This window comes from Amyelois transitella, chromosome 20 (genome assembly GCF_032362555.1).
Source record: "Amyelois transitella isolate CPQ chromosome 20, ilAmyTran1.1, whole genome shotgun sequence".
Lineage (NCBI taxonomy): Eukaryota > Metazoa > Arthropoda > Insecta > Lepidoptera > Pyralidae > Amyelois > Amyelois transitella.
The window spans coordinates 583,655-605,682 of NC_083523.1; the positions used below are offsets into that span (position 1 = coordinate 583,655).

The window sequence follows — 22,028 nt, forward strand, 5'->3', positions numbered from 1 at the left end:
TATTTAACTAGCTTTTAGCGCTTTTTGTTTAATTTATTTAGTTATTTGCCGTGTGGTTCCAGGAACTTTAGAATGGAACTTTTATATATCTTTCCCATGAATGTGGTAAAGGCGATTAAGGGAAAGGCTAATAGACTTTAGTTTCTTCTTTTAAGCGATTTGCTAGCAACCTGTCACTATTTGAAGCTCAATTCTATTATTAAGCCACACAGCTAAACGTGGTCTATCAAAAGTGTTGGCTCTGTCTACCCCGCAAGGGATGCAACAGCTGAACGTGGCCTTTCAGTCTTTTCAAGACTGGTTAGTTCTGTCTACACCGCAAAGGATAAAAACGTGATTGTATGTATCTACAGGTAGGCAGAAACAACATTTTTACTCTAGCCACGATTCTCTTGTGTGAAACTTAATTATTTTATAAAAATTAGCGACCCGCCCCCGTCTTCGCACGAGTAGCATTTATAGATACAAAACCCCTATTTCCAACATTTTAAACAGCAACAAAATCAGTCCACAACTTTCCGAGATTAGCGCACACAAACAGAACAGAAAACAACTTTATAATATGTAGTGATATAAAATTGGCTTATCATATCATTATCTATAACGTCGTTGGATTAGAGCATTTAAGTTGTCGCATTTATTTTTGACTAACTAACTGTCTTGTCCCCTTTGAAGAGCAATTACTCAGTTAACTTAATTCGATGTTTAATGACTTAATAGCCAGACTCTCTTAATCTAATTGATTTTATTTGATGGTCATGGGAATTTTCAGCATCCTTAATAGATCAGCATCTTCAATTACTAAGAAAAAAAGGGAGTTTGTTTATTACTTTCTTTGCATTCAAAACGACTGAACATTATAGTTTGGAGTATAGAAAAGTTCAGAGTTCTGTACGCGCGAGGAAACCGCGGATGAAAGCTAGTATATATTACTAGCTGTGCTCGCGACTTCGTCCGCATGGAAAGGTTATTATGGGCATCATTGAAGCCCTCAAGGTTGAATAATTTTTCCCGTTTTTTTTTCACATTTTCCATTATTTCTTTGCTCCTTATAGTAGTGATATTATATAGCCTTCCTTGATAAATGGTCTATTCGACGCAAAAATAATTTTTCAATTCGGACCAGTAGTTTCTGAGATTATCGCGTTCAAACAAACAAACAAACTCTTCAGCTTTATAATATTAGTATAGATGATCAAAATTACACCGCAAGATGTTCATTTTTAACATATCTTGTTTCTTTACATTTCTTCCTTACAATATCGTGTCCCTCCCCCATTTCGGTTGCATTGTTCGTGAGATAAAAGGTGACAGATAAGCAGACATGTAGTTAGAACATGCTGCAGTCACGACAACGCTATCTGTGTGTCTTGGTGGTTTTAACTCGAGAACACGCTTAGAAAGGACTTAATAAATATCTGAGCGTTAATCGTACTACATGCTGATATTGAAAAAAAGTAACTAGTTAGACAAACATTTATATACATATCTTTCTTAATATTATAAAGCTGAAGAGTTTGTTTATTTGTTTATTTGAACGCGCTAATCTCAGGAACTACTGGTTCGAACTAACATCAACGATAACGAGGTTTTCACATAAATATTCCAAAAAAACCACACGGCTAAATTACACTTGATTGATGATGTGTGGTTCCCGGTACCAATACAAAAAGAATAGGACCACTCCATCTCTTTCCCATGGATGTCGTAAAAGGCGACTAAGGGGTAGGCTTACATACTTGGGATTCTTTTTTAGGCGACGGGCTAGCAACCTGTCACTATTTGAATCTCAATTCTATCATTAAGCCAAATAGCTGAACGAGGCGTATCAGTCTTTTCAAGACTGTTGACTCTGTCACAAAGTATATAGACGTGACCATATGTATCTATGTATGTACCTATATAATCCCTAAATTCCCGCGGGAGGAACGTTGTCTTTATTTTTTATTCAATAGGCGAAACAATATATACTTTCTATATAACACAAAACGAACTAAATAATACCTCACTCAGACTCCTGTGGGACCCCAAAATGGGACTCCCACCCGCCAAGTGCCTATCAATGCGGCATTAGACCCAAAAACGGCAAATCGTACCGCTCCCGGCAGCATACGTTGGGACACGGAATTAGGGGTGCGAGGTTCAGTACTGGATGTGACAATATATAATTTGATGTGTCCGATTAGTTTTCCCATTTTTTACACTAGATGGCGTGCTGCCATATTAAAACGCGCTTTAGTTATTTTTATTATTTTTATATAGTGTTTGGCAATTTATATATCTATAGTCTTTAATACAGATTACTTCTTATTCCGAGTTTAATTTTTGGACCCATTACGATAGTGTCTAGGTAGCCATGATGTTTGTACTGTTGCTGGCAATACTTTAAGCAAGAATTTGGAAATGAGAAGAAAATAAGCTTTAATGAAATGTAAATAAGAATCTTTATTGTGGGTTAAAAAATTAGCTAAGTTTATAATCAGTTAACTACTAAATCAATGTGTCATGCGGGTCCCGGCACCAATAAATAATAGGACCATTCCATCTCTTGTCCATAGATGTCGTAAAAAGCTACTAAGGGATAGGCTTCTAAACTTGGGATTCTTTTAGGCGATGCGCTTGCAATCTGTCACTTTTTGAATCTCAATTCTAACAATAAGCCTATTAGCTGAACGTGGATAAAAAAAATTTTGGTATGCAGGCATCTTGGTGATTGTAAAGATGTAATATCTGCTCTTACTTCTAGAAGAAAGAAGTGTGATTTATTGTTATAATTATTTATGTTAAAATACAGCAGATCAAATATATATCAATGTCAAAACACACAAGCAATTAAATTAATGAGTAAGAATGAAATTAAAATGAAATAAAAATTAAAAAAGCCTTATTTGTCGTCAATTAAAAATAATTATATAATTCCTGAGTCATGCATATTAATAATAATAAAATTATAATAATATTCTAATATATTTCAACGAGCAATTGTTGTATATATATAATCAGGATCTCGGAAATGGCTCCAGCGATTTTCATGAAAGTTACAAATTAGGGGCTTTTCGGCTCACGGAATCGATTTATCAAGGTCCTAGGTTTGAAAAGGCTCGGTTCCCAAGATATATAAACATTTTAAAAACCGCGTTTTAAGAAACTATATCAGCGCCATCTCTGGTAGACCGGGTACTTATAATAATATCATCTAGAAATTATTGAACTCTTCCATGATCACGACATCTGTGGCCTTCTTAAAATTCAAGATGTCGAGGGCTGACGGATCGTGGGCGCCTAAAACCGATACTCTCTTAATACTGTTAAGGAAATTGCCAAATGTTGGGGACGACTAAGGAAAATGGCGAAAATGGAAACGTATGGAAATTGTAACGACATTTTTGCCAACTTATAAAGAATGTCGGTTTTGTACGCATTTGGATGGATGAGCTAAATGAATGAAACGCGTGGATAGATATGTATGTTATCTGCTGCATATATATGTAGTATATATAGTAAAGGATATAGGTATTTTTATGTTTAGTATAGGTTTATAGTATAGTAGGTATGTTTACATACATACATATAATCACGTCTATATCTCTTGCGGGGTAGACACAACCAACAGTCTTAAAGAAGACTGATAGGCCACGTTCAGCTGTTTGGCTTGATTATAGAATTGAGATTCAAATAGTGACAGGTTGCTAAAAAAAATATTTATTTTTTCTATTGGTTCCGGGAACCACACGGCACATTAAGTAATCCGATAATATTCCAATTTCAAAATTGTAAAACCAACAGCACATCACACTGAAACACATAAGAAAATCTAGATTTTTAGACTAAAACGTAGGGAATTTATTACAATTCCTGTGAACCTGTGGTTAGCCCGTTGTAACCTTACACTCCTAGCAAGGTCAGCTGCCTTACAAGGTCACAAGGCCGGATTAAGACGACGAATAAAATGAGCATAGGATTTCAAGATTTTAAGCTTGCGAGCTTCATAAAAAATATTATTTCACGATCTCATTTTAAGCGGATGAGTAAATTAAAACGGTCGTGATTTTCAGCGAATTTAGCTAGGTCTGCTTTAATCGGCTTTTACACTTTTTTTATTATTAATTTTCTAATGTTAGTCCTCTGTCTTCCCCCTGGCTTTAGTCCCGGTTGCATCCTCACCAATCTGGAGAGGAGCCCGGGGAATGCCTTCGACCATGATTCCTGGTGAGTCAGGTTTTTACACGAAGCAACTTCGCAACCGTTGCAGATAAACCTAACCCGTATTGGATCGATCATGGTTACAGCTTACACATCACACACCTGAATGTGCAGGTTTCCTCACGATGTTTTCAGCAAAATCGATAGTTACATCGAGAAGGAAAAAGTACTGTCAAGTTTCCCGCTAAATAAAAACACGTCTTGAGCTAAATGAATGAATTAATGTATTCATAAATGATACGCATGAATTATTGTTTATACAAAAGTATTATTTATTTTCTGTTTCGCATACTTAGAAAAGCAATTATGCATTATACACCTTTAGAATGCTAATTCAAAATACTATTAATTAATAATGAAACCGTGTAATTCGAATTCAAATTCAAAATGTTTATTCATTATTATAGGATACTTCATATCGCTTAATAATTATCAAATCTTTTGGTTTCATTTTTTAGGTTATTAGGTTTGGTTGATGGATTAGGTTTGGTTGACGTCAAATAAATAACTTAAAACCAAGTTTACCGCCGCTTCTAACGCGTCAGTGCAGACGAAGCGGTAACAAACTGCACTGCAGCATTTTATATAATATTCTTCATGTAATAATATTACTTAGCGTCTGTTGTTTTGCCTTTAAACAAAATAAATGTCACTTTCAACAGCTGAATGTGTAACGACCCTTAAAATATCTTCTTCCTTCTTGCAGCGGGTCCGCTCCTTCACCAACTCGTTGGATGACCTCACCAGCCGGGTACAGGCGGCCGAAGCTGCCCGCGCGTCCTGGAGGGGTCCAGGTGAGACTATTTTAATGTTTTTTTCTATAAATGTCATTATGCGCATGATACGCCACTGAAATACTATAAATATATATATATTTCAAACTATAAATAAACAAGCAGCACTACACACAGTCGGTTTTTAAACGGTTTTATTTGAGTAAAGTTTTAGGGAACACTATGTTTATTGAAGGGGACGTCGAATCTCCCTCTTCCTCTTACTCGGAGGTCGAAAAAATAAAACTTCAAAATATAATAATAGTAATAATATATAATAGTAACTGAAAATTCTTAGTTTCCATTCAAAGTGGTATAAACTGATCGTTTGATTATAATTTTTTTGTGTAAACTTACTCAAGTATGTTTTAACTGGTTTTTAAAAAGTATTGACTTTTAATAAGTATCTGTACTTTATTTAACCACATTTATTTATTGTGCCATGTTGTATCCGACACCAATAAAAGAGAACACGCATCTCTTTGCCATGGATGTCGTAAAAGGCGACTAAGGGAATGGCTTATAAAATTGGGATGCTACTTTTAGGCGATGGGCTGGCAACCTGTCACTATTTGAATCTCAATTCTAACATTAAGCCTATCAGCTGAACGTTGCCCATCAGTTTTTCAAGTTGTGTTTATCCCGCAACGTATATAGACGTGATCATACGAATGAATTATTTATTCAATGAAAGATCTAGGAAACTTTTCTAAGTGTTACTATAATCGGATGTCGGATGCGTCTCGTCCAAGTTTCAGAAAGATATCTTAAGTTGTCCAAAACCGTGATATAATTAATTCAAGAAATTAATCCATTCAGGTGACGCCAGAGATGCTCGCCAGCAACTCGATGCCGTCTCCAGGGCCAGGGCTCAGCTCCCACCGCTGAGGAGACTCGCTGATGAGCTGCACTCCCAAGCCCAGGCGTTAGCCAGGGACAAGATCCAGCTGCCTGAACATCTGTTGGGGAGACTTGATGATTTGAACACCAGGTGAGATTTTTGAGGTCGAAGTTATCGCGCGATAAGGAGCATCTGCAGGAGAACCTCATCTTAAATCAGTTTATTAATTTGGAGAAAACCAATTTTTATCATTTGATAAAACCTTTTTTAACAATTATTTGCATTTATTATTGTTACACAGTCTTCAGAAACAGCCATTGAAAAACATTAGTTATTCTTACAAACTAAGATAAAATGAACCAAAATTAAAATTCTTCTTCAAGATAACATAAAGATCTTCGCAAATCTTCTGGGTAACAGAACTAGGAATAATAAAATAAAATCTAATACTCTTTAGATTCATTACTGTAGCAATAAGAGCAAACCATAACCGCGTGTTCCAAACAAAAATATTTTTTTCAAGTAAGGAAGTTCTAACGCGTTTTACGGTTTTTTTTCGAACTACAAAAGCTACAACGACCTTGGCCTAAGTTGTTAGCGGTACCTGATGGTTCTGGACCGTCTAATTTGTAGATTTCAGCACACCTTTGTCGTATCATTATTTAAAATCGAAAAATCATTATGTCGGTCTCTCAGACAAACGCGCGGGTATAGGAAGGTTAAAGCCAAATAGCTGAACGTGGCCTATCAGTCTTTTCAAGACTGTTGGCTCTGTCTACCCCGCAAGGGATATAGACGTGACTATATGTATGTATGTTCCAGAGTCGGAGCCCTATGCACGGGTGGCGAGGGCTCTGTCTACCCCGCAAGGGATAAAGACGTGACCATAATATGTATGTATGTTCCAGAGTCGGAGCCCTATGCACGGGTGGCGAGGGCTCTGTCTACCCCGCAAGGGATATAGACGTGACCATATGTATGTATGTATGTTGCAGAGTCGGAGCCCTATGCACGGGTGGCGAGGGCTCTGTCTACCCCGCAAGGGATATAGACGTGACCATATGTATGTATGTATGTTGCAGAGTCGGAGCCCTATGCACGGGTGGCGAGGGCTCTGTCTACCCCGCAAGGGATATAGACGTGACCATATGTATGTATGTATGTTGCAGAGTCGGAGCCCTATGCACGGGTGGCGAGGGCTCTGTCTACCCCGCAAGGGATATAGACGTGACCATATGTATGTATGTATGTTGCAGAGTCGGAGCCCTATGCACGGGTGGCGAGGGCTCTGTCTACCCCGCAAGGGATATAGACGTGACCATATGTATGTATGTATGTTGCAGAGTCGGAGCCCTATGCACGGGTGGCGAGGGCTCTGTCTACCCCGCAAGGGATATAGACGTGACCATATGTATGTATGTATGTTCCAGAGTCGGAGCCCTATGCACGGGTGGCGAGGGCTCTGTCTACCCCGCAAGGGATATAGACGTGACCATATGTATGTATGTATGTTCCAGAGTCGGAGCCCTATGCACGGGTGGCGAGGGCTCTGTCTACCCCGCAAGGGATATAGACGTGACCATATGTATGTATGTATGTTGCAGAGTCGGAGCCCTATGCACGGGTGGCGAGGGCTCTGTCTACCCCGCAAGGGATATAGACGTGACCATATGTATGTATGTATGTTGCAGAGTCGGAGCCCTCTGCACGGGTGGCGAGGGCTCTGTCTACCCCGCAAGGGATATAGACGTGACCATATGTATGTATGTATGTTGCAGAGTCGGAGCCCTCTGCACGGGTGGGGAGGAGCGCGCGCGGCAGCTGGCCGGCGTCGCCCGGGACGGCGGCGCGGGCGCAGCGCAGGGCTTCCTCGCCGGCTCCGTGGACCAGCCCTGGGAAAGGGCCGTCACGCCTGCCAATGTACCTTATTATATCAAGTGAGTATTCGGAGTGCCGTGTGGTTCCCGGCACCAATACAAAAAAGAATAGGACCATTCCATTTCTTTCCCATGGATGTCGTAAAAGGCGACTAAGGGATAGGCTTACATATTTGTGATTCTTCGTTTAGGCGATGGGCTAGCAACCTGTCACTTTTTGGATCTCAATTCCATCATTAAGCCGAGCAGCTGAATGTGGCCATTCAGTCTTTTCGAGACTATTGGCTCTGTCTACCCCGTAAGGAATATAGACGTGACTTTGTGTATGTATGTATGTTTGAGTATTCGGAGTTTAAGAGTGTTTTTGAGTATCGTCACCATAATAATAATCTGAGGACTGCTGTCTGTAATTACTCCTCCAATAGAATAAACCAAAGATCATGTCAAAAACGGACCAAATATGCGGCTAAAATGCGCAAGTAATTCGTGCGCAACCGATGATTATTTTCTGAGTTATGTACGTTAGTTTGAGTGCTAACCAATGCTCTTATCGTGAGGGAAAACATCGTGAGGATACCTGCACATTCAAGCAATTAAATGACCACCGCAATTGAGTAACCATGACCCAATATGAGTTTGGTCCTGAAAAGGTTGCGGAGGTCAGATGGGAGTCGTTTCATTTAAAAACCTGACTCGCCCCGTCTAGTATCTATAGTCAAAGGGCGAAACCCTGGCTTCATTCCAACGTAGTGAGTATTTAACTAGGACCAAAACCTAGGAGGAACAAGAGTCAATTGGAAAAAGCTAACATACTGTGCCGAGACCGCTTATAAGTGGGAAGCAGTAACGACGAAGAACAAGAATGAAACCTCTTTCTTTACAGTCACGAACTAGAAACGACCCACTGGGACCATCCGAAGATGATCGAGCTGATGAACTCCCTGGCGGACCTGAACGAGGTTCGATTCTCGGCGTACAGGACCGCACTCAAACTTAGGACCGTGCAGAAGGCATTGTGCAGTAAGTATAATTATTTCAAGAGTCGGCACTGTTTTTGGTAACTGTTATCTCTCCTGGCGTGGTGCCGTGTGGTTTCCGGCACTACAAATAGGACTACTCTATATGTTTTCCATGGATGTCTTAAAAGGGGATTAAGGGGCAGGCTTGTTAACTTGGGATTCTTCTTGTAGGCACTAGGCTGTCAATACCTGTCTCTATTTGAATCTCAATTCCATCATTAAGCCGAAAGTGGCCTTTCAGTATTTTTAAGAGTGTTGACTCTGTCTACAACGTCAGGGATATAAACGTGATAATACATAGGTATATATCCTCCTGGTTTCGGTTGCTTCCTTACATTTCTGCAGAGAAGACCACGGTACCCTATTTTTGCTAAATATCACTAATTCAGCTTTACGGCTAATTCTGTAATAGGGGAATAGAGCCGTTTCGGTGTGGGTAAACATCATGATGTTTACCTAGACTTAGAGGAATCCTGCACATTTAGGCAATTGGAATGTGGATCTAATTCGGAAAAGGTTTTCCTGCAAAGGTTAGATGGGAGTCGCTTCTTGTAAAAACCTGACTCACCCAATCCAGGATCCATGGTCAAAGGCATACCCCGATCTCCTCTCCAGAGAGGTGAGGATGCAACCGGGACTAAAACCAGGAGGAAGAAGGCCGTCTGCGTGGCATTGGTACATCCAAAAGACAGTAACATCTAGAAGATGGCATTATACCCTCGAGGCAAGAAATTTACGTCTATTTTTTATTTTCAGTGCACATGCTCCAACTGCCAGCAGCTTTAGAAGCGTTCGACTCCCACGGACTCCGAGCCCAGAATGACAGGCTCATTGACATACCTGACATGATTACAGTTCTCACCAGTTTGTATGAGGTACGTGGTTTGGACTTAAGTTCCAAGACATGGCAGATTCCGGGTTCGAATCTACTAATTGTTTTTTTTTGCTGTGGTCGATTCTTACTGGGACTACGAGTATTGTAGCACTTACCGTTCACGACCACTCCATCTCTTTCCCAAGGATGTCGTAAAAGGCGACTAAGAAATAGGCTTATAAACTTGGGATTCTTCTTTTAGGCAACAGGCTTGCAATCTGTCACTATTTGAATCTCAATTCTATCATTAAGCCAAACAGCTGAACGTGGCCTTTCAGTCTTTTCAAGACTGTTGGCTCTGTGACCATATGTGACGGGACCATATGCATGTATGTATGTTTATAAACCAAAAGTCCTCAAATGTTATCGGGAGATCATTTTGTCTGTTCCAGGTCATAGCAGCCGAGAATCCCAGCTTGGTGAACGTGCCTCTCTGTCTGGATTTGTCCATCAACTGGTTGCTCAACGTGTACGACAGCCAACGCACTGGTCAAATCAGGGTGTTGAGCTTCAAGGTTGGATTGGTCCTGCTCTGCAAAGGACATTTGGAGGAAAAGTACAGGTGAGTCTGAATTTATCTATCAACTGATTTTAGATTTTTATGCAAGTAGATTGGGATTAGTAGTAGTGCCGTATGCTTCCCGGTAGCAATACAAAAAAAGAATAGAACCACTCCATCCCTTTCCCATGGACGTCGTAAAAGGCGACTAAGGGATAGGCTTACAAACTTGGGATTCTTTTTTAGGTGATGGGCTATCAACCTGTCACTATTTGAATCTGAATTCTATCATTAAGCCAAATAGCTGAACGTGGCCGATCAGTCTTTTCAAGACTGTTGGCTGTCTATCATACTCAACAAGGGATATATACGTGACCGTATGTATGTATGTAGATCGGAATTTTGCGCTCCAAATCTGCATGAACTTGCTCTGTAAAAGCCATCCGGATAAGAAGTAATTATTTAAAAAATACATAGATATATATTATACCATTTCAGTCGTCTTACGCGTGTCCAAATCAATTTGGACACGCGTAAATCGGGTATAAGGTACGTAATAGGTAAGTGCCATTGTCCTGAAATGACATATGTAAAAGTTCTGATCCGATAAATATGACGTTGATGTCATTTCAGGACAATGGCACTTACCTACTGGTTCTGGCACTACTTCTGGTAGTCTGGTAGTTAACTCTCTGCTAGACTCTACTTCTAATAGTGACTAAAAAGTCTTAAAGTTCGTATGTTTCAAGTGAGTAACATGGTGACTCTAAAACCATACGGCATGTTTTCTAAAGCCCATAGGCAAAATATAGAGTACACTTTTACAATAGATCGGTATTTATCGGATCAGAACTTTTACATTTTCATGTCTGAAGTTTCTAGTTACATCCTTGTTCCCCGGTCTCCAAGTTCTTTATCTGGTTTTAAGTGATTTACGAGTTATGATGACAAATGATTACCTACAATTCTATCCTTAAATTACAATAACATTTCTTTCTTCTCAGATATCTGTTCAGGCTGATAGCTGACCCTTCATGTCGCGCGGACCAAAGAAAACTTGGATTACTTCTACACGATTGTATACAGGTATATATTTGTATAAAAAAAAGTAAAGTAAGGGTCAGGTCAAAAGTACCCGAAACCGCCGAGCTTGCATGAAGAGAGTTATGAATGTGGATGAAGCGAAGGAAGTATGCAGAGATCGTGGCAAGTGGAAAGAGGTAGTCTCTGCCTCCGGGAAAGAGGCGTGATTTTATGTATGTATTTGTGTATATGGTTGAATCTCCCATCTTTGTATGATCAATTGCAAATTTCCACCTTCAATCCTCGGCTCCAACTTTAATGTACATTTATAATCACGTCTATAACCGTTGCGGGGTAGACAGAACCAACAGGATGTCGTAAAACGTGATTATGGGATAGGCTTGGAATTATTCTTTTAGGCATTTCTCCTTTTTTTTTTGATAACAATAAAATCATTACAGAAATACATACATACATAAAAAAAATCACGTCTACATCCCTTACAGGGTAAACAGTCTTGAAAAGACTGATGGGCCACGTTCAGCTTTTTGGCTTGATGAAAGAATCGAGATTCAAATAATGACAGGTTGCCAGCCCGTCGCTATCAAGAACCACTCCATCCCACTAATATTATAAATGCGAAAGTTTGTAAGTATGTCAGGATGTCAATATGGATGTTTGTCACTCTTTCACGCAAAAACTACTGAACCGATTACGATGAAATTTGGTATGTAGGTAGCTGAAGACCCAGAATAACACATAGGCTAGGCTTTTTATCCCGGAGTTCCCGCGGAATTGATACCACGCGGACGAAGTCGCAAGCGGCCTCTAGTAGGTAACAAATAATTCTATTTTATTTATCAGTATTTTCTTAATTTATTACATTATTTCTCCAGGTTCCTCGCCAGCTTGGTGAGGTAGCGGCGTTTGGGGGATCCAACATTGAACCTTCAGTCAGGAGTTGCTTCGAGCAAGCCTCAGCTGCTTCCAAGGAGGGCGGTAAAGGCGGCACTCTTGACAGGAAGTCGATTGGTAAGTCCTCTCGTCTTGAAACAAAATGTTATTACTTTAAATGTAAAGCATATTGATAGAAAATGTCTTTTAATGGCTACAATATTTAGTAGGCACTTTTGAATCAAAGGCTTATTCACGAACGTTGACACGACAGGACATTGAATTGAATTGACAATTTTATGATGTCTTCCACCTCCCTATCTTTGAGGTAATGCGAAATACATATAACCATGTATATATCCCTTGCAGGGTATACAGAGCCAATAGTCCTGGAAAGACTGAATGGCCACGTTCAGCTATTTGGCTTTATGATAGATAATGCAAAGCCAACAGTCTTGAAAATACTAATAGGACTAGTTCAGCTGTTTGGCTTTCTGACATAGAATTGAGATTCAAGTAGTGACATTAGAATAAAAAATTAGACCACTCCATCTCTGTCCCATGGATGTCGTAAAAGGCGACTAAGGCATACGCTTATAAACTTGGGATTCTTTTTATTGAAGATGGGCTAGCAACATGTCACTATTTGAATCTCAATTTTATCATTAAACCAAACAGCCTTTCAGTTTTTTCAAAACTGATGCCCCTGTCCACCCCGTAAGGAATATAGACATGATCATATGAATGTAACACAATTCCAGACAAAGAAAAAGAGAAAGAAGATACGAAAGAGAAGACGCTAGAAAGAGACGCCGACGGCCAATTGCAGTACATCGAGGCTTTCCACTTCCTCCAATGGCTTCAGAAGGAACCGCAGTCCATGGTGTGGCTCCCTGTGCTGCACAGGCTGGCTGCTGCGGAGACTGCTAAGCATCAGGCCAAGTGTAACATCTGCAAGGAGTATCCTATCATTGGGTTCAGGTGAGTTTGGTTTTACACCGAAAAGCCTGCCGATGTTCTGAACGGTGAACATTGTGAGATAATCTGCACATTCGGAGTACTGGATGTGTGACCATGATCCGATATGGGTTAGGTTCCTCTGCTGTCTCTCTTCTCGTGACAAAGTCACTTACCCAGTACTTACAGTATCATAGCCAGTAGTTGCCTGGGCTACTCTCCAAAATGATGAGGATGTTACACGGTCTATCGTCAGAAGGTAAATTGTTCCACTTCCCCCAATGGCTTCAGAAGGAACAGTCCATGGTGTGGCTTCCTGTGTTGTGGCTGGTAGCTGCGGAGACTGCTAAGCATCAGGCCAAATGTAACATCTGCAAGGAGTATCCTATCATTGGGTTCAGGTGAGTTTGTTTTTACACCTTGTAGCGGGAGCGATGATTCGGCTCGACCGCCACCAAAGGGAAGATCTTCCGCCAGGCTGGTGTGACGCCTGGGGAACCGCGCGACAGACGATGTTGTGTCGGAGGTTGAATATATAGCTCCAATCCGTGAAATCTTTGCTTGCGCGATTTAGGTTTTTCGCTGTTTTTTATTGACTTGTGGCGTATATATTTCGCCACAACCTCTTTAAAGATAGAAGCCTGCCGATATTTTGAACGGTGAACATTGTGAGAAAATCTGCACATTCGGAGAACTGGATGTGTGACCATGATCCGATATGGGTTAGGTTCCTCTGCTGTCTCTCTTCTCGTGACAAAGTCACTTACCCAGTACTTACAGGATCATAGCCAGTAGTTGCCTGGGCTACTCTCCAAAATGATGAGGATGTTACACGGTCTATCGTCAGAAGGTAAAGGGTTCCACTTCCCCCAATAGCTTCAGAAGGAACAGTCCATGGTATGGCTTCCTGTGTTGAGGCTGATAGCTGCGGAGACTGCTAAGCATCAGGCCAAGTGTTAAATCTGCAAGGAGTACCCTCTCCAATAACCTAAAGCTTATAGGTACTTACTTTAGGTAAATTATTGAACCTTTAAGAATACAAGCCTTCTCATCCTCTTACAGTAAGTCGTGAGGAAACCTGTACATTCACACAACCCATAAAACTATTATGGATTCCGGAGATGAGTGCCGTGTGGTTCCCGGCACCAATACAAAAAAGAATAGGACCACTCCATCTCTTTCTTATGGATGTCGTAAAAGGCGACTAAGGGATAGGCTTCTGAACTTGAGATTCTTTTTTAGGCGATGGGCTAGCAACCTGTCACTATTTTAATCTCAATTCTATCATTAAGCCAAATAGCTGAACGTGGCCTATCAGTCTTTTCAAGACTATTGGCCCTGTCTACCCCGCAAGGGATATAGACGTGACCATATGTATGTATTCCAGAGATCCGCTTGGTCTCCGGTCAATGGTCACCGAGCGACTGAATACCGGCGTAATACATAGTATAATTTAACGCGAAATTTTAAAATTGGTTAACAGCTCGTTAAAAAAATGTTCATTGTGTGTCCCAGATACCGCTGCCTGAAATGCTTCAACTTCGACATGTGCCAGAAATGCTTCTTCAGCGGCAGGAAGGCCAAGAATCATAAATTAACCCATCCGATGCAAGAATACTGCACTGCGGTAAGTAAAGTTTTCAATATTTTCATGGATACAATTAAGTACCTAATTTTGATGTTGTTATGACATTTTACGGCTCTCGTTGAAAGTCCTTTGACACTGTTTAGAATAGACATACATACATACAGTCACGTCTATATCCCTTGCGGAGTAGACAGAGCCAACAGTCTTGTAAAGACTGATAGGCCACGTTCAGCTGTTTGGCTTAATGATAGAATTGAGATTCAAATAGTGACAGGTTGCTAGCCCATCGCCTAAAAAAGAATCCCAAGTATGTAAGCCTATCCCTTAGTCGCCTTTTACGACATCCATGGGAAAGAGATGGAGTGGTCCCATTCTTTTTTGTATTGGTGCCGGAAGGAAACCACACGGCACACGGTTTAGAATAGAATAGAATAGATTTATTTTCAAAATTGGATACAAGGTATCACTTATTGACGTCACATAACTTAATTCTTATTATAACTACTACCGCTTCCAAAGCGCATGTGTAGAAGAATAAATGTTCACATCCGTGGGAAAGAGATGGAGTGGTCCCATTCTTTTTTTCTACTGGTACCGGGAACCACACGGCACTGCCCGGAGCCACAACGACATAGATTAAGTACTTATATCTATGATTTTTATTTTTCAGACAACTTCAGGCGAAGATGTCCGCGACTTCACACGCGCCCTGCGCAACAAGTTCAAGTCGGCGCGGTACTTCAAGAAACATCCCAGAGTTGGTTATTTACCGGTCCAGACTGTTTTAGAAGGTATTTTGAAATTAAATTTCAGTGCTATCATTATTTTAGTACTTAAATTAATGTCATGTGGTAAGACCTAGTGAAACGAATGTGTTTGTGTGTGGAATAGAAAAATATCTGATCTCATTTGACGTAATAGGTATTTTAGACAGTGTCATGATTGTAAATTGTGTTGTTAAAAATGTACATACATCACGTCTATATCCCTTGTGGGGTAGACAGAGCCAATAGTGTTAAAAAATACTGATAGGGCACATTTAGGCAGCTGATGTTTGGCTTAATGGTAGAATTGAGATTTAAATAGAGACAGGTTGCTATCCCATCGCCTAAAAGAAGAATTCCAAGTGTACAAGAATATCCCTTAGTCGCCTTTTACGCCATCCATGGGAAAGAGATGTCGTGGTCCTATTTTTTTATGCCGGGAACCACACAACACATATATCCTTAATATTATATATACATACATAGGTATATATATATGTTTGTACTTAAGCACCACTTTTTTATGATTACATAACCTGGACGAGTTCTAAGTATTTTGTTGATTTTTTTGTTTATAATCTATTTTGTAATGCCAAATAAATAAACAAATCCATATGTATCGCAGGTGACGCCCTTGAATCGCCGGCGCCGTCGCCGCAGCACGGCGCGGGCGCAGGCGGCGGCGCGGCGGACGACATGCACTCGCGGCTGGAGCTGTACGCCACCCGGCTCGCGCAGGTCGAGAGGCAGGCGAGGCCTACTGACACCCCGGATAGGTATGATTGATGTGACCATTGTTTTTTTTTTGCGTCAGAGCTGGACGCTTACGGGGAATTTTGTATATAAGTAAATAAAAAAATATACTACCTATATAGGTAGGTACTATATATATATAAGTTATTTATAAATAATTATCTACACATATAATGTGCCGTGTGGTTCCCGGTACCATTACAAAAAAGAATAGGACCACTCCATCTCTTTCCCATGGATGTCGTAAAAGGCGACTAAGGGATAGGCTTATAAACTTGGGATTCCTCTTTTAGGCGATGGGCTAGCAACCTGTCACTATTTGAATCTCAATTCTATAATTAAGCCAAATAGCTGAACGTGGCCATTCAGTCTTTTCAAGACTGTTGGCTCTGTCTACCCCGCAAGGGATATAGACGTGACCATGTGTATGTGTGTGTGTGTGTGTGTAAAAAGAAAAATATTTCTATACATTTAGTATTTTTGACTGACTGTTCTCGTCAGCGAGATTTGAGTGCAAATAAAATAAGTATAAAAACTTGATTTGTTTGTAAAGCGGGACATTTTGGCTCTCGCTGGGGACAGCGGGACAAACAGCCTGAAAGCGGGACAATCCCGCCGAAAGCGGGAAGTATGGTCACTTTAGGTATAAAATAAATAAATAGTACCCTGTTGACCGAGCTTTGCTCGGTCTACCAGAGATGGCGCTGATATAGTTTCTTAAAACGCGGTTTTTAAAATGTTTATAATATATCTTCGGAATCGAGCTTTTCTCGAACCTACGACCTTGATAAATCGATTCCTTGGGCCGAAAAGCCCCTAATCTGTAACTTTCATGAAAATCGTTGGAGCCGTTTCCGAGATCCTGATTATATGTATATATACAAGAATTGCTCGTTTAAATATATTAGATAGATGTACGGGACATATTGCACAGATCGAGTTAGCCTCGAAGTAAGTTCGAGACTTGTGTTACGAGATACTAACTCAACGATAATATATTTTATAATAAATACTTATATAATTGTAAAACCATTGATTTTTATTTCCAGTGATGAAGAACATCAGCTTATCGCCCAGTACTGCATGTCTCTGAACGGCAGCGGTGGTGGAGAAGCCGAGGAAGCCCCTCGGTCTCCCGTCCAAGTTGTGTCCATCATACATCGCGAACAACGACACGAATTGGAGGCTATGATCAGGTATGTGAAGAAGAAGAATTCTTATGAAGTGTTTCTTTTTGACTGACGATCATGGCTCGACCGCCAACAAAGGGATCTTCCGCCAGGCTAGATGTTATGCCTGGGGAACCGTGCGACAGACGATGTTAAGTAGGCGGTTGTATTTTTGCTCCAATCTGTAAAAACTTTGCTTGCGCGATTTAGTCTCTTCTTATTAATTCAATTTTCTTTTACCTTAAAGTGAATTTGCCAAACGCTATAGGTAATTAAATTAACATCGGTTATCTACAACCAAATAAATATCCTACATATGTATGAAATGGAATTCTAAAATACTCTTTGTGTAATTTGATAAATTGATTAAAGTTATGTTGTGTTAAACTGAAGTTTATGGTAAACTTGAATTTTACAGGGAATTGGAAGAAGAGAATGCCAGTCTCCAAGCGGAGTATGAGCGTTTGAAGGCTAAGCAAACCCCGGGTTCGACACCAGAGGAACAACTCAATGTCAATGAGAACAGGAATGCTCCTGTTGATCAAGTGAGTGACAATGTGACCTACTGATATGATTCTAGCTATAATAATAATAATAAATACTCAACTCAACTCCATAACCCATATTCCTTTCCCTTATTTTGTAATAGCTCCACCTCCTGCCGAGACCTGTTCATGGACATATCGTCTATTGATATGCCCGGGAACAGGTTTTGGCATGAGAACAACATAACATCAACTTCTCCAAAGGGCCTCTACGTGTTGGATTTATATCCCCACGCAAGCCTCTCAAAAATCCGGGGTGTATAGACCCGTGAAATCTAAGAGGAGAAACATAATAATAATAAATATATACGGGACAAATTACACAGATTGAGTTAGCCTCGAAGTAAGTTCGAGACTTGTGTTACGAGATACTAACTCGACGATACTATATTTTATAATAATAACAATATATACGGGACAAATTACACAGATTGAGTTAGCTTCGAAGTAAGTTCGAGACTTGTGTTACGAAATACTAACTCGACGATACTATATTTTATGATAAATACTTATATATAAATAAACATCCAAGACCCAGGCCAATCAGAAAAAGCTCTTCTTTCATCATGCCCTGACTGGGATTCGAACCCAGGACCTCCGGTGTCACAAACAAGCGTACTACCGCTGCGCCACAGAGGCCGCCGAGCTATGAGCTGTAACATAACGAATGGCTTATCTTAAATTTTGATATCTTCGATGCAATGAAATATTTTTACAATTCATTCTTCATGACAAACTACTTATTATCCTACTTGTCACTAGACTTGTTCCTAAACCACGACCACTCTGTCAAGAGTAACAAGACTTGAAAGAACAAATAAGTGTACAACACAATTATCTATTGCATCAAAGTTATTGTGCCGTGTGGTTCCAGGCATCAATATAAAAACGAATAGGACCACTCCATCACTTTCACATGGATGTTGTAAAAGGCGATTAAGGGATTGGCTTATAAACTTAAGATTCTTCTGTTAGGCGATGGGCTAGCAATCTATTTGAGTATCAATTCTATCATTAAGCCAAACAGCTGAACGTTGCCTATCAGTCTATCAAGACCGCTGGCCCTGCCTACCCCGCAAGGGATATAGACGACGATTATCTATATGAATGAATGAATGATCAACATAATCATAAAGCTGTTCAAGTTAAGAAGATAAACTAATACATGAACACTTTCGTTCACACGCGGACATTGCAACTAAGTTAACATTTCCAGGACATGATGGCCGAAGCTCGTCTCCTTCGCCAACACAAGGGCCGCCTGGAGGCCCGCATGCAGATCCTGGAGGAACACAATCGGCAGCTCGAAGCTCAGTTACAGCGGCTGAGGAGGCTGCTGGACGAGGTGAGTTTGATGATGATGTATAAGATACTATTATAACGTTTGCCGTGTGGTTCCCGGCACTAATACAAAAAAGAATAGAACCACTCCATTTCTCTCCCATGGATGTCGTAAAAAGCGACTTAATGATAGGCTTACAAACTTGGGATTCTTTTTTAAGACGAGGTAAGCTTGATGATAAAGTACAAGATACTATAACGTTTCCGTGTGGTTCCCGGCACTAATACAAAACAGAATAGAACCACTCTATCTCTTTCCCCAAGGGAATCACACGACACTGCCGGGAACCACACGGCACATTTTGATGAAATTAATGACAATAAACCAATTAACCTTCCAGCCGTCGCAGGGCTCCCCGCCCGCGCGCACGGGCACGCTGCAGACGCGCTCGGTGACGGCGTCCCAGCTCGCCACCGACTCGCCGGCCAAAATGCACAACGGGTTGTATCACGAATCGCAAACCAGTAAGTTGACTATGTCTTGCTATTGTTCAACCGTTGGTCAATAAGTCATCAAGATACACGAAAGTCTCGGAGTAATAGTTTTGGAAAAAAAGTTAATATCAACTTGGAAAGAGGCAAAGTACGTCACTAGTTCCTCTGCAGGCTTAACAATTCTTTAATCTTTGCAAACGTTTTTGCAATTTAAAAAGCTAGTCTTATAAATTTGATCATTATTAAAGATCTAATAGTTATAGGGCTTCCATTAGGTAATATACTAGGCCCTGTAGAATTTATGTTTCTTATAAACGATATCTGAGTACCGCAAGGCATTACACTAGATCCACTACAATTTGTGCCTTTTACAATTGATCTTTTCTGAATTGATTTGAATTCGCTAAGTCCCCTGCATTTATGTCTCCTTATAGCCTGATTTTAGTGGTTCCTAATCGGTGTATCGTAACACCAAACGTTCTTTATTACACTCATTGACCGGTCACACAAGGCAACGCACTAGGGCCGCTACAAATTGTCTCTTATATCTTAAGAATACCGATTGAGATTTAACTAATCTTCAATACGCAATCTGATTGGTGTTTTGAAACAAAGATGGCGGCGGTCGCTGGGCGGGCGAGCGTGAGCCGGAGCGTCCCCCGCCGCCGCCGCACGCCGTACACTCGCTCATGCACTGCGCAGGTTAGACGCGGTGGGCGTTTATTTGTCGTTTGTGTTTGTCGTTTGGTTTTGTTTGATTCTGCACTCGTAGTTAGCACCGGAATCTACATACTGCATACATCTCACAGTTTTAGTTCGTTACCGACCAAATATTTGTTTTTTTTATTAGTATATGTGCAAAACCTCTCTTGATTTGTTAGTTGTTGTGACTTGAATGAATACTTAGTAGAAAATTCTTTTAATGTTTTACTTACATGTAGATAATAATAAAGAAGTGTGTTAATTTTTTTATTGCAGCCGTTTTTTTTTCTTGTTTTGGTCAGTCACCTTTTGCATGAATGCTTTTGGCATGTTTGAAGTTTCTTCGTTGTTTGAATTCACTTCTAATAAGCGTTTTGTCTGTTTTTGCGAACTCAAAAGGACGTATACCTTGAGGTAAGTTATTAGAAAATACAATCACATATTCACAGATCATAATGTGTTTGGATTTTCACGTTTTCATCTTACACAATAAATTAATCTTTCTTATAAAGTCTACGGCAGGATCTACTTATATTTTCTCCAGTGATACCCAATTTTAATCTTTTCTACAGTCTTTTTCCATATCAAGACTGTAAATAAACCAGGAAAGGAAGTAGAAAACGTCGATATAAGTTAAAGGAGTCAAATATTAGCCTTACCTAAAATGGAGTGTAGGATCAAATTGAAAACAAGAAAGACTAAGGAGAGGAACTTAGAGAAGAATAAGGTATTTTCAGACTTTGCAATTAAATAAAATCTTTTCTTTCCAGATGACCTAGGCCGCGCCGTAGAAGAGCTAGTGTCAGTTATGACGGAAGATAACCAGCAGCCGTCGAATGCGCCGCCGCAGTACACCAATGGGAAGCCAGCTAACAACGAATAGACAAGAATCTAAATCAATGCAAACCCAGAACAAATTTACCCAAAACACACAGGAATAAACCGTGTTGCAATTGCGTTATTTGTTCTGTGTATGCGTTTAGACTTGTCGGTCATACGGCATGGTGCTGCGGCCAAGTCCCTATGTTGCCATATCAAAAACATGGGATCTGACTGCTTTTTTTTCGCTCTTGCAACACTGTCGTTACCAAAGATTTTGCTTTAGCATCAAACATTACTCGGATTTTGATAGCGTTCAAGTTCGCTATATTTAACATTAATCTATAGATAGCGACACTATTGAATTTATTTTTACTAATTTTCGACTCATCACTAACAACTCTGCACGTTGTACTTTAAGTATCTTAATGTACAAGGGCTCTTATCCATTGTCATTTCTATCACAGGATTTTGGTTATGGGAACTACAAATTGGTAGCCTGATATAGCTAATGGGCTAACCTAATACAGGTTTAGTTCTAAGTAGCTATCGGTACAGACGATTTTCGTATGCAACGCTTATTTTATAGATAAGGAAATGTCATGGTTGCAGTACGTATCGTGATTGAGTCATACTTTTATTTTCTACTATTTTTCATTTATTTCTTCACGCGGGCAACATAATCTCTTTATCTGTCAATACAGACAACACGACAGTGTTGCTAGAACGAATTTATCAACGAAAAAGACAACTAACGAGCATTTATATTTAAAAATTGTACCAAAATTTGTCGATGATAAAAACTTACATTTATTAATCGTTTAAGTACATATCTTATTAGTACAATCTTCATTATTCTATCATATCACGTCTTGTAAATTTCCATATCATTTTATGCTGTGTATAAAACGAGCACGTGTATAAAACTCACGAAAAAAAAAGCGTCGACCAT

At 40.1% G+C, this 22,028-nt stretch overlaps 2 protein-coding genes across 2 annotated transcripts in view; both read left to right on the plus strand.

Annotated features, from left to right (window-relative positions):
- The window catches only part of LOC106135321 (dystrophin), an 85,276-nt gene extending 72,288 nt beyond the window's left edge, over positions 1-12,988 (plus strand). The window contains exons 6-14 of the mRNA XM_060950106.1: positions 4,910-4,997; positions 5,796-5,967; positions 7,596-7,754; positions 8,578-8,714; positions 9,470-9,588; positions 9,980-10,149; positions 11,091-11,172; positions 12,006-12,141; positions 12,765-12,988. Coding sequence (XP_060806089.1) covers positions 4,910-4,997; positions 5,796-5,967; positions 7,596-7,754; positions 8,578-8,714; positions 9,470-9,588; positions 9,980-10,149; positions 11,091-11,172; positions 12,006-12,141; positions 12,765-12,988 — 1,287 coding nt within the window. The remainder of the gene's footprint in view (positions 1-4,909; positions 4,998-5,795; positions 5,968-7,595; positions 7,755-8,577; positions 8,715-9,469; positions 9,589-9,979; positions 10,150-11,090; positions 11,173-12,005; positions 12,142-12,764) is intronic.
- A 197-nt stretch (positions 12,989-13,185) lies between these two features.
- On the plus strand, positions 13,186-21,140 carry LOC132902983 (dystrophin-like). Its single transcript, XM_060950107.1, has 10 exons — positions 13,186-13,361; positions 14,476-14,587; positions 15,219-15,339; positions 15,938-16,088; positions 17,115-17,261; positions 17,653-17,779; positions 18,996-19,124; positions 19,462-19,585; positions 20,171-20,257; positions 21,028-21,140. Exons 1-10 carry the CDS (start codon positions 13,186-13,188, stop codon positions 21,138-21,140), a joined length of 1,287 nt encoding a protein of 428 aa, XP_060806090.1.
- Positions 21,141-22,028: the final 888 nt, after the last annotated feature.